This window comes from Biomphalaria glabrata, chromosome 3 (assembly GCF_947242115.1).
Source record: "Biomphalaria glabrata chromosome 3, xgBioGlab47.1, whole genome shotgun sequence".
Classification (NCBI taxonomy): Eukaryota; Metazoa; Mollusca; class Gastropoda; family Planorbidae; genus Biomphalaria; species Biomphalaria glabrata.
Window position 1 is genome coordinate 54481358 of NC_074713.1, and position 12969 is coordinate 54494326.

General features: G+C 39.6%; 1 protein-coding gene across 3 annotated transcripts in view; it reads right to left on the bottom strand.

The window, feature by feature from the left end:
• Positions 1 to 12969, bottom strand: part of LOC106054507 (potassium channel subfamily K member 16-like) — a 135623-nt gene that overhangs the window by 23998 nt on the left and 98656 nt on the right. For 2 of the 3 annotated variants that reach the window (XM_056022690.1, XM_056022689.1), the window contains exons 5-6: positions 5329 to 5494; positions 4160 to 4332 (exon numbers count right to left, since the gene is read on the bottom strand). In XM_056022690.1, coding sequence (XP_055878665.1) covers positions 4160 to 4332; positions 5329 to 5494 — 339 coding nt within the window. Of the gene's footprint in view, positions 1 to 4155; positions 4333 to 5328; positions 5495 to 12969 lie in introns of all 3 variants that reach the window. The other variant, XM_056022692.1, reaches the window with a different exon arrangement.

The following is a 12969-nucleotide window of genomic DNA, read 5'->3' on the forward strand; positions in this document are numbered from 1 at the left end:
TCTTGGGTTCGAATCCTGGTCACGTGACCAGACGTCTGTCCAGCTGTGCGGGTATATCTTCAGAGTTAGGGATGAACAACTCCCACCCCCCTTTTATTTGTTTAGTCCATCACGTTGAGTTCATTGACGGACAGGTGACCACAGGTCAAATACGATGGACGTAGGTTTGACGTCAGCAAATTGACACTCTCTAGAGGTCACACCTTACGAGAGAACGGAGTTTGTTTATTTAGTAGTAAATATTAATTAGGGGGATGCCACACCTCTAAAGGGGTAACCGGGTAATGAGTTTGTTTACTTGGAGAAAAATCTCAAATACGGGGCTAGGCTATGAGCAGTTCTACTTAGACATTGTATGTGAAGTTTACATTAGAAAGTTGGATTTTATTCAATGACTTAATGATCAAGGGAACACAAGAGTTTTTGTGTCTTTTGTGATCGGAGTCTTGTATCTTCTCTATACTAATACAAAGATAACATCGTGTAATAAAAAATGTTTTCCTTGAAAAGTTGCCCAAGTTATATGCTACATATCACCGATTCGCTACATTTCAAAAGAACTTTTTTTTCTTCAGTTTTTGAGCAGGTCGTATTGACTTTCAAGCCCAAGACCTGGATGTGACCCAACGCCATTGTCGCCATAGAAACGCCCTCATCTCCCCTACTTTTCATACCGAACAAAGTCTGAATACATTCATATGCTGTCTATGAATTTTGATCCTATGAAAATGAGCAGAGAATACACCCTGTGTGTGTGTGTGTGTGCGTATTTGTGCGTGTGTTCGTGTGCATGTGTGTGACACAGTGTGTGTGTATATTTTATGAGACATTTGCAAGTAACAAGATTCCTACATAAATAATTCATGCTTGGTTTTGTCCCGTGCATGCAGCGTCACGAGTGTATTCGAGCATCTTTCAGAGTTCGCCACGTCCATTGCAGACTTTCATAAAATGGAGGCAAACCTATAAATAGCTTTTTTTTTGGTGCATCCGCTGTGCAGGAAACGGAAGTATGGATAAACGTAGACATTTTTTAAAACCATGTAATAATTTCTTGTGCACGTTTTAAATCATTTTTTTTTTTGGTTATTACTTTGCAAATTTCATCTTGGGTTCAGGAACCTGGAAACGGATATTGAAAACGGCTCTAGCGATTTTCCTAGAAATTTGTCAGTTGGTGTATAACTCTGGGAAAAGGATTACTAGCTATTTGGCCACATTGGGAAAACTCTAGTATGACCGTTATAATTTTTCAAAATATATATTTAAAAAAAATATATAAATTTGGTTAGAGGACTAAAAATTCTTCATCTTGAATAGATTATATCTTCGGGTATTTCGTATTTCCGCATGTAGGCCCTAGTTAACAGACCAAGTCTTCGGGTATTTCCGCATGTAGGCTCTAGTTAACAGACCAAGTCTTCGTGTATTTCCGCATGTAGGCCCTAGTTACCAGACCAAGTCTTCGGGTATTTCCGCACGTAGGCCCTAGTTAACAGACCAAGTCTTCGTGTATTTCAGCATGTAGGCCCTAGTTAACAGACCAAGTCTTCGGGTATTTCCGCACGTAGGCCCTAGTTAACAGACCAAGTCTTCGTGTATTTCCGCATGTAGGCCCTAGTTAACAGACCAAGTCTTCGGGTATTTCCGCATGTAGGCTCTAGTTAACAGACCAAGTCTTCGTGTATTTCCGCATGTAGGCCCTAGTTACCAGACCAAGTCTTCGGGTATTTCCGCACGTAGGCCCTAGTTAACAGACCAAGTCTTCGTGTATTTCCGCATGTAGGCCCTAGTTAACAGACCAAGTCTTCGGGTATTTCCGCATGTAGGCCCTAGTAACAGACCAAGTCTTCGGGTATTTCCGCATGTAGGCCCTAGTTAACAGACCAAGTCTTCGGGTATTTCCGCATGTAGGCTCTAGTTAACAGACCAAGTCTTCGTGTATTTCCGCATGTAGGCCCTAGTTAACAGACCAAGTCTTCGTGTATTTCCTCATGTAGGCCCTAGTTAACAGCCCAAGTCTTCGGGTATTTCCGCACGTAGGCCCTATTTAACAGACCAAGTCTTCGGGTATTTCCGCATGTAGGCCCTAGTTAACAGTTCAAGTCTTCGGGTATTTCCGCATGTAGGCCCTAGTTACCAGACCAAGTCTTCGGGTATTTCCGCAAGTAGGCCCTAGTTAACAGACGAAGTCTTCGGGTATTTCCGCATGTAGGCCCTAGTTAACAGCCCAAGTCTTCGGGTATTTCCGCATGTAGGCCCCAGTAACAGACCAAGTCTTCGGGTATTTCCGCATGTAGGCCCTAGTTAACAGTTCAAGTCTAGCTACCAGACTAATGGGAAAGGTGAAGGTCCTATTCATTAAAGAGCTAACTAAATAACTGGACCTACAGGAATATTTTGCACACCGTCTACTAAGTCTAGATCTATAGGCATAGCATTAGCATTTTATATAATCTATGAGTAGATCTATACATTCGCTTAACCAGGATTCGTTTTTTGTTTTTTTTTTGTCGTGGAAAGGGGGAATTGGGGAAGTATAAAAAACTAGTCGACCGGCGGCGTAGCATACACCGCTATTTTGCAGGGCCGGCCTTAGGCCACTGCAATCTATGCAACCGCAGTGTTAATCTAAAAATACTGTAATATGATCACAAATGACGTAAACATATTTCCCAACTCTCTTCCTATCCATCACTTCCGGCATCCACTTATTGAATCCCACTTCCAGTCAATATCCAAACTCGCACCATTTCCATTCACACCGTGCGCCTCTACCACCGTAACACAGAAATAGGAGAGTGATCTTTCCTTTATTTCTTCTCGTCCAAACTCTTGAGGGAAGAGGAGAATTATATATAGAGATCTTTTTTTTTTTTTTAATCTATGATTCGTTAGTTACTAAGAGTAATATATTCTCTCTTACGAAACAGGTATCAACTTCATAAAGAACGACCGGTCATTTTTGTTTTAAAAAGTATTTTTAAAAAATGTGATTCTTATGTAGTTATATGAACCGTTTCAGCTCTATAGAATCCGATTATGAACTAAAAAGCAAACAAAGAGCTATAATTAATTGTGGAAGCATTCGAGTTATGTGCTCTTGGTTTAATTAGAATACATTTATTACTTAATGTAAAATTAAAATGTAAAAAAAAAAAAGGTTTTAAATAACGATTTAAACTGAAACACATTAAAAATACGTTTTACATCTAAAGCATGCCAATTTTTAAAGTCACATAGAAATGAAGCCATAAGTCATATGACTGTGTACTAGAACAGACATACACTTTTACAAGCAATGAGTAATGGAACACACAGTCAATTTGATTAATGTCATATATAAGTTCTTGACCAGGACATTGTCTACAGTGTAGTCTCTTCGTAGACGAGGTCATTAATTAAGGTCATAGATTAGTGGTTGGTTAGGACATTGGCTACAATAATTGCCGCTACATCATTGGACTCTTCGTAGACGAGATCATTAGCTAGATCATAGGCTACATTCAGCGTTTTTCAAACTGGGGGCAGGGGGGGGGCACGTGTTAAAAGGGAGCGCGACGATGACGGGGTGTGTGTGGGGGGGATGGAGCACGGTCAATTTACTTTTCCAGGACCCCAAATGTTTCGAATTTAATTTCATTGTAGTTACAAATCCATGTTTGAATATTAACCGAATCAAAATATAATACTTAAAATAGACTGTCATATTTTAAGAAAAACAGAGGTCTCATCCTCGACTATGTAGGGGGCTTTAAAAATGTGCTCCGTTGTCCCCAGGGGCGTCTACCACAGCAACGACTATGACGATATTAGAATAAGGTTCGGTCTCGGCGCCAGGGGTAAAAGTTTGAGAAACACTGGGCTACACCACAGACCAAGTCATGTGTTAGTAGATATGAGAACACTATAGCCAACTACAGAGGAATCAAATATTAGTTTCTATATGTATAGTCAACTACAGTGAAGATTAAATGTTAGTAGAAACAAAGACTAAACAGTCAACTACAGAGGAATCAAATATTAGTTTCTATATGTAAAGTCAACTACAGGGGGAACAATAATTGTTAATAAGCTGGACATGTTATGAAATGAAAAAAAAAAAAAAGGATGAATATACAAGGGGGAAAGGGGGCGATGAGGATGAAAACCTACCCACCCCTAACCGCTTAATTGTAGTCCTCTCCACCTTCTGGGCGTTGGCCACCATGGTGTCCGTGATGTACCTGTACATGAGGGACAGGTAGGCCAGGCCCACGAGGATCCAGACGTAGGCGAACACTTCGTAGAATTCGTGGGCGGCGAACTTGCTGAGGCGTGTCTCGTGGATACCTGGGGAAGGGAGAAGGAGAAAGGTGTAGAGCGGGGGGTCTGCGGTGAGCTCGTGAGAGTCCTCGTAACGTTGTTCCAGCGTTTGTTAAACCCTTAAAACACGTGTGTTAGTTTTAGTCTCTAAGCATCAGTATTGTAATTCCGTTTTGTATATGCATTCATTGTAAAACAGCTCAGCACTTTAAGGGTTAATGAGGTTTTGGGTTGTCTCTTTAATTGTGTGGTTGGCTGCGTGAGTGAATATAAAAATGTAGGGTTGGCTGTTTAGAGGTCGGAGTAATTGTCTCTGTGGTTGGCTTCCTGAGTGAATAATTGGTCGGCTGTTTGGAGAACTGGGTGGTTATCTGGGTGGTTGTCTGGGTGGTTGTCTGGGTGGTTGTCTGGGTGATTGTCTGGGTGGTTGTCTGGGTGTTGTCTGGGTGGTTGTCTGGGTGGTTGTCTGGGTGATTGTCTGGGTGATTGTCTGGGTGGTTGTCTGGGTGATTGTCTGGGTGGTTGTCTGGGTGGTTGTCTGGGTGGTTGTCTGGGTAGTTAAATGTGTGGTTGGCTGATAAAGTTAATATTGTAAAAAAAAAAACATTTGATAAACTCACAGATAGAAAGATAATACCTCACATTCAATCTAACAATTAGAATTAGATTTAAATCTAGATAAAGATCTGTGTACAAATAAACATAGATAAAAAAAAAAAACTGGAACGAAGGGAGGTAATGCATCAAGAAAGTTTTAATTAGTGCGTAACTCTCTCCTAACTGACGATACCAGCGTTGATTCCAAAAGAATGTGGTAAATAATTACGGAGAGAAAGAGTTAAAGAGGAAGGGACTATACTGTTGTACGTTGGGGAGGGGGGAGGGGGGAGGAAGAAATCTCAGAGATGTTCATTGGCTCCTAAAAGGCAAAGGACAGAGATGAATGGACAAAGACGGTTGACGGATCCTATGTGGTGCCCCAACAGAAGTGAAGTACAACCCCATTGTCCATTATGTACTCACCTATAACGTAATCACCGAAGCCTATAGTGCTCAGAGTTGTGTAACAGAAATACAAAGACTCCAGGAAGTGCCACTGCTCGACATAAGTGAACATGGCGGCCGGAGCAAGGAAGATGATAGCCACGCCCAGGATCATGACGTAGAGGATGTTCAACATCCGGTTGACCTAAAAAAAAAGAAAGAATGATAACTTTGTCATAAAAATAAAAGTTCTCTCCCTATAATTTCAACTTACTATATTCAGAATGATTCACAAGAGACGACCAGATAATTAAAATGATTTTTTTTTTTTTTGCTTAGTGACATATTCAATTAATCTTTGAGCTGAGCTTTTTTCTTGTTTTGTGCTTTAATTAAAGACGTGTAATTAGCCCTAATCTTCGGATTGTAGCCTAATCTAATAAGAATAATGAAAAAAAAAATTGTTTTAATTTTTGCGTACAGTGTGTGTGTGCGTGTGTGTGAGATGTCGTGAAAATGTGTTCCCAGCATTGATCTAGTCCAGTGATTCCCAAAGTGGTCTATATAGACCCCCAGGGGTCTATGAGGACTTCAAAGGGGTCTACGGAAGTGAAAAAAAAATTGTGGGTCTATGGCCTGTTAATGGGGGTCTACGAAGGCGGATCTCATTGAAGCATGACCATTCATGAAATTGACTCGTTCACACATGATTTGTACCTTAGTTAATTCTTTGAATTTCAACCCTTCTAGTGGAATGATTTTTTTTTATTTAAAAATTTTAACGTATTATTTTAAATACCTTAATTGTGTCTACATGAAAGTAATAATTTACATGGCCGAGACTATAAAATAAAATGTTGACCGTAAATTGTTGGTTATTAAAAATTTGGCTTCATTCTTTCTTTGTTGAACAACTATTGCATTTGTTCTTTATTTTTATGTCACAAAGTTTGAAGCTATGTCGCTATGAAACCATCGAAGCTGGAACATCGAGAAAAGTCAACATGAAATAAAATAGATTAAGATTTGAAAACTTTTAAATTCAGAATTAAGCCACAGTAGAAAAATGTTGATTAAACATCATAGATGAGAATAGGTTTGTGAGCGTCTTACAATATATTTACTTAGGCTTATATCAAACTCTAAAAAACTGCACACTATAAGCAAAATATTGACTTTGCCAACCATTGAAGAGGTTTTACAATGTTTTACACAATCCTATATCTGATATCATTAAAAATTCCTCTAAGCAACAATACAGTTCAAAGGTGTAATGGTGAAATGAGTTTTGGACAATGAATGGTTATCGTGTTATTACGATTTACTTATTTAAAAAGCTGGACTAGTTAACCTTGCCTGATAATGTAGTGGTATTATTATATTTTTGTTATGAATCAAGAAATTCATAAAGAATTGCTTTTTGCCTGAAATTTTGATCAATTGCTCCTTCACACTGAAGTATGATAGTTTTCGAAAGGCTTATCTTTGACACTATTTTTTTGAGTTCTTGGTTGCTAAGATCCTATTTTAAAACACAGAAATTAAACGGGAATCAAACATAGTCTATTTCACAAACTTGTTTCATAAATTGAATGAGGTTAACTTGCAGCTACAATGTGATAACCTAAATTTGATCAACACGAAGGCATAATCTCAGTGTTTCATGTTAGTATTAAATTAATGAAGCATACAATGACAATGATAAATTTTCTTACTTTCCAAATTTAAATCAGTCAGACATCATCTAATCGAGAAGATGGAATGTTAACCCGAACTAAATTGAACACCAAGATTGACATTTTATTATCAAAGCTGCCCTCCAATAGGCGTTTTTTTTTTGTTGTTGTTGTTTAGTTACTTCTTGTAATGCATATTAAATTTTATTTTGCTTTATTTTGCTTTGAATGTCATCAATAAATATATATCTCATAGTAATCAGTGAGAAAAGCTTATCTGAAGTTAATGAATTTTCAAAAAATATAGTAGGCGTATGTTGCTTTTAAATCGCTAAAAGTGTGGGCCCTAAAAGGATGAAGCCTACTAGTAGCACTGTCTACGGATGTAAACTTTTCCACTATTTCGGGAAATGTGTTAGATTAAATTAGCATTACACTGTAGAGTCTGTAAAAGATTTTTTTTTTTAACGCGACGCTCGGAGGGCACCATTTACAAGAGGATATTATAAAACGTTTAACGATTTAATACGTTCTAAAGTGGCATTCATGTGGCCCTTTAGGTGGCGCTACCAACCCACCGGGCATTTGCCCGAATGCCCATATAGCCAGTCCGCCCCTGGCCTCAACACTGACCTGCAACGTTGTAACCTGTGTGCAGTGGAGTCCAATAGCTGGCTGCCACGTCGTATAGTTGAATACATTTCTATGTATATTGTCCTTCTTATTACAATCAATGGAGGATTTATATTTGTATATCTTTAATTAAAGACATATATGTATTCCAATTCCACATTGGTAAAAATAGTTTTTACGCACCAAAGTACTTTAATATTTACTTTGTAAGCTCAACAACCTTTTTTCAAAGCGTATATCAACTTCGACTGTCTGTCTGTTTGGTACAAATGTCATCACTGTGACGTGGACTGCAAAATGACTTCCATAAATCTCACATTTTTAAAAAATCTTAAAAAATTGTCCATGAAACGAAAAGACACAGCTATTGAGCTACCATTTTACTACAATAATAATAACTAGTCCACCGGCAGCGTAGCATACGCCGCAATTTTGCAGGGCCGGTCTTAGGCCACTGCAACCTATGCGACCGAAGGATCCGCACTTTCATGGAACCCGCGCTAATTCAAGGTGTATAAATTATTTAATTAAACCATTTCATAACTTAAAACAGATCTCCCGCGCCCTCCTGTCGATTTACCAGGAGCTAATGGAAATCTCCCGAAATGGCAAAATATACGAAAAAGTCCTTAAAATATACGGAAATATATAGAAAAAAATTGTCATTTTGGGATGTCATTCAATATGGAAAACGCCAATCCTACGCGCTATTAATAAAAACGTCATTATGCATTTGCCGTAATTGTGTAATCATGTGAAAGAAGCATCTCGCGCCTCAAACTAATGAAGAATTACTTGAGGTCAACAATTCTGAAACATTTGGTAACTCTTGCTATTGAGCGGGATCTATGTAGGAAACAGAATTATTACGATATACTGTATGACTTTGCTAAACGCAAGGCTCGTAAAGTAATTCTGTACGTAGTAAAGAATGAATAAAATGCATAGACGAATTTATTTTCTAATACAAACTCTTCAATTTGACTTATTGTCCGCTTCCCTACCCAAACTTGGCCCCGCGAAATCCGTTTCGAATAGGGCCCCACAATGCTTAAGTCCGGCCCTGCTATTTAGTGTTTGTAAAATGTTTTACATGTTTCGGATGTCCCTTGACGATAGTTTACTTCCTAGTCCAAACCTCCCGCATGGGATGGGAGCGGGCAAGGTTTGACAGTTCAGCGCGCAGCCATCAGTAGCGAGCTGTGAAAACGTGTTCTCTCCCCTTCCCCCTTTCTTGTTTTTTTTTTCGTGGGGCGACTATCCGCAGAAATAAGAGAGTGATCTTCCCATTTACTTCTCGTCTGACCTGATTAGTGAAGGAATAAAGATTATTATTATTTTAAAATTCCTCTATTCAGCTTGCGAACTCTTCATAGAAACTGGAACCTGGGTTACAAGGATCTCGATAACGGCTCAAACAATTTTCCTAGAAATTTGACGATTTGAAAAAAAAAAAAAACACGAAAAAACTACATAATTGGCCACACAGTAAAAACTCTGGTTCGGAATATGATTATGGTTTGGTTTGGTTTGGTTTGTGATTTGAGGCACATCGGCACAATTTAGGCCATGTCGTGCCTGCAGTCCCTTAAGGACTACTCTCTCTCTAAACAACAGGGCCAGATTCTATACAGTCATATCATTAAAATCAAGGTCTATTCACAGTTAAAATAGTCAAGGTAGTAAAAATTTAAATATTTGGTAAAAATCTAATGTAAATAGTGCATGTTCAAAAATTCATAGATCAGATCTTCGTAGATAGCCCCACTTCCCGGATAAAGCCCAGTACCTTCCCAGGGTCGACATTATCAAATAGTGTATTTAAATTAGTGACTCTAAAATATTTCGCCCTGACATCCTGGTATCTGGGGCAATCAACGAGGATATGTTCCACGGTGAGGCGAGAGTCACAGTACTCACAGAGGAATATGATTATGTGAAAATGAAACTTGGTCTGGAGTTGAAGACATTCTAGATCCTGAACGCACTGACGTCAGCGGGTATTTCCGCACGTATACATGGTTAAAGAGGTAAATTAATAAATTGACCTTCATTTTGCGCACCGTGACTGAGTCAAGGTCTATAGCCCTATCATTAGAATTTGACATACTCTGAATAAGATTTGTCCATACGCCAAGATTTTGTTTTTCGGGTAAAGGGGGTGGAAAGCGGTGTTTTTCGAATACCATTCATTTGTTATTAGGATGAAAATAATTGCTATTGTGGCCGTAGGTCAGCTGTAGAAAGGAGGATATTTAAAAAAAATTGTATGCTTTTTGTTCACTTTTTCAGTTTCACTGCATATTTGCATTTTTATTGCCATTGTCCAGGAAAAAAACAAACTCGCAGCCCCCCACCCACAATCCCGTTAGGAAAATCTGGGATATAAGGCTTAACTCACATTGTCTTGTTTACGATTGTTCTAGTTGTCTTCTCTTGTCCAGTGCCCCTCCACAGCCTTCCCCTTCCTATTCACCTGTTGTCATGGACTCCATAGGCCGTGACGTACTAGCCTTAAGGTCATGGACAGGGTCAAGGCTACAGGGCGCCATTTGTATCTTGTCAATAAAAGAGATGGCTCTAATGGAAGCGTGCCGTCTAATAGGCTGTTCAATAATCATTCATTGACTGGTTGTACTTTTGTGGCCTCGTGTAAATAGATTTAATGAGCTCGTATTGATTCCTGTCATCAGCAGTCTACATAACTTCTTTATTACCCCCCCCCCCCCCATTTACTTTGCCTGAACTATGGCGAAGGTGTCGCGGGGTGATGTGGCCGACGATCTGTCGCAAGATGCGAGTCCCGAGACAGCGTTAAGTGACACCGGCTATTACTTTTGCCGTTTGACTGGAACATCTTTAACATCTGGTGTGCTCTGCTTTAAATGGTTTTATTTCGGCTACCAGCAGGGCCGGTCTTAGGCCACTGCAACTTATGCGGCCGCGGTGGGCCCCCGCACTTTCATAGCCCTCGCGCGACTCGTTTCGTTTAGGGCCCCGCAATCTGTAGGACAGGCCCTGGCTACCACAGCATCGTGTCTATCTCGGATAATTAGTAAACTATTCAAAGAAGTGACCGTCTTCAGGTCAAGACGACCTGGTTTTCTGGTCACGAGACTATCAATAGAAGAATGTGGCAGAAGACTAGTTAAGTGAAATGAATGGGTGACAGCGCCAGAGTCAATTTTTCAATTGTCGGAACCAGTGCGGTCTCTACTAATGTATTCCCAGCTGGGAATTTAAAAAGTTGTCTGGGAAGAAGTTTGCCGCTTTGTCTTTCGTTTTGGTTCTGTTGTATTGTGGTTCTGAAAAGACTCGGGCATAGCCCTCGGCACTGAAATCAGACTGATGCACTCCCTAGTCACGGCCACCTTCTTGTACGCATGCGTATCTAGGACGCTGACTGCAGATCTCGAGAGGAGGATCCTAGCAATGAGATTGAGAGGTTACAGAAAGATCTTAGGTATCACGTACAAAGACCGCATCACAAATGAAGAAATTTAAAAAAAGGGGATTATTACAGTAACTGGAACCCACGATGACCTTCTAACTACTGCCAAAAAAAAAACGCAAACTTAAACTCTACCTCCTTATCTCAAAGTCCTCAGGGCCTGAAAAGACCTTCCTTCAGGGAACAGTATCAGGAAAAAGAAGAGGCAGAAAAAGCGATGGGAAGACAACATAAAAGAATGAACGGGAATGTCATTGGGAGAAATTCTATCCAAGGCAAGGGGCAGAGAGGAATGGAGAAAGTCGGTCAACAGATCTTGTGTGGTGCCCCAGCGGTTCAACAGACTAATCTACATCCTAGACAGAAATACTAGTAGGCTTCATCCTTTTAGGGCCTACACACTTTGCGATTAAAAAGCAACATAAGGCTTATATTCCTTACAACGATATAGTGTTCACTGTATGCACGTAGACAGCTATCTTCTTCTTCTTCTTCTTCTTCGTTCTCATTGTTATGTTGGAGTGTTCAGATGACTAGACCAATACATGAGATGAACTGCGCAGTGGTTTCCAAATCAGGGAGCTCTACGTATAGTTTTCTTTCTATTGGGGTGTTTTGGGGCCAGTGTCTTATACGGGCTTCTTGGTGAAGAGAGCAGTTTTGGAGGACGTGGTCGGCATTCTCTGGTGACACTCCACATGGGCAGATTTCACTGGTTCCAATTTTGAGCTTCCGGTACATGTGTTGTCGCATTCTGTTGTGTCCGGTCCTGAGTCGAAAGATTAGACATTGGTCTTGTCGGGATAGCTTATAGTAAGCATCATCTTTCTTGTGATTTGGATGAGAGCTCGTCCTTTTCTCATTTATTTTATTTACAATTAATTTCTTCATTTCTTCTGGATAGACAGCTATCGATACATTATCAAACTTTAAGATTTTGAGGACTGGTAGACCTAGAATTAAATGTCCATCACATATACAATTTATGGGCCGGATGGTATAGAAATGCCCGGGCCGATTTTTATACCCAGTCCGCTTCTGCTCCTGATTGTCAGCAAACAACAACTAAACAACAACATCACGTGACGAACTTTCAACGGTAGAATGACTTGACTAGATATATATTGTGGAAAGAAACATATTGTAATGTTCCGAATCTCTGTTGTCCATATTCGTTCCATATTGGCACGTCTGCTTCCATGACCTCGTCAGAACATCCCCAGAACAAGTGACTTAGGCAGAAAGATTTACCGCGGTAACTCATCAACCAGAAGGGTAAGTCCTCTGGCGCTGGAAACGTATTGAAATATCACTAGCGTGTTTATTACTTCGACCAGATGGCGTGAGTTCAAATCCACAGACAGTTCCTCGCCAGCATGTACAAGTAAAATATCAAAAGATTTCTGAACCACTTTTGTACTACCTTGTTTATCTCCCCTGAGCAAGGTTCTCGAATTGGTGGGATAATATCAGAAAATATTGTTAGATTTCAAGGTCATAAACCTTTTTTTTTAAAGAGAATATTTTGAAACGAAAGTATGACATTGGAGTATATCTCTCAACAAAACAACAAGATCATCTTATCTTCTTATCTTATATTTTATAGACGTTACTTTAAAAAAAGATAATTACGTCCTAAGCGTCAATCTAGTCATGTTCTCATAGACTTAAACTCTGCTAAATCGTTGGTTTTCCTGGCTGATTAAGGTAACCTATTCTATTCTCTATTCTTGTAAGGTAGCGTCCCTTAGGCTAGGATCACACTGAACTATATCTTCATAGAAATCATTTCAATGAATAGATATGAATATTAACAATGTAATATATATATATATATATAAAGGCAGTCTTTTTTGGTGAGCTAAGAGGTTGTCGACGTAACAGAGGCGCCCCACGGAAACGCTTCAAAGACCAGCTTAG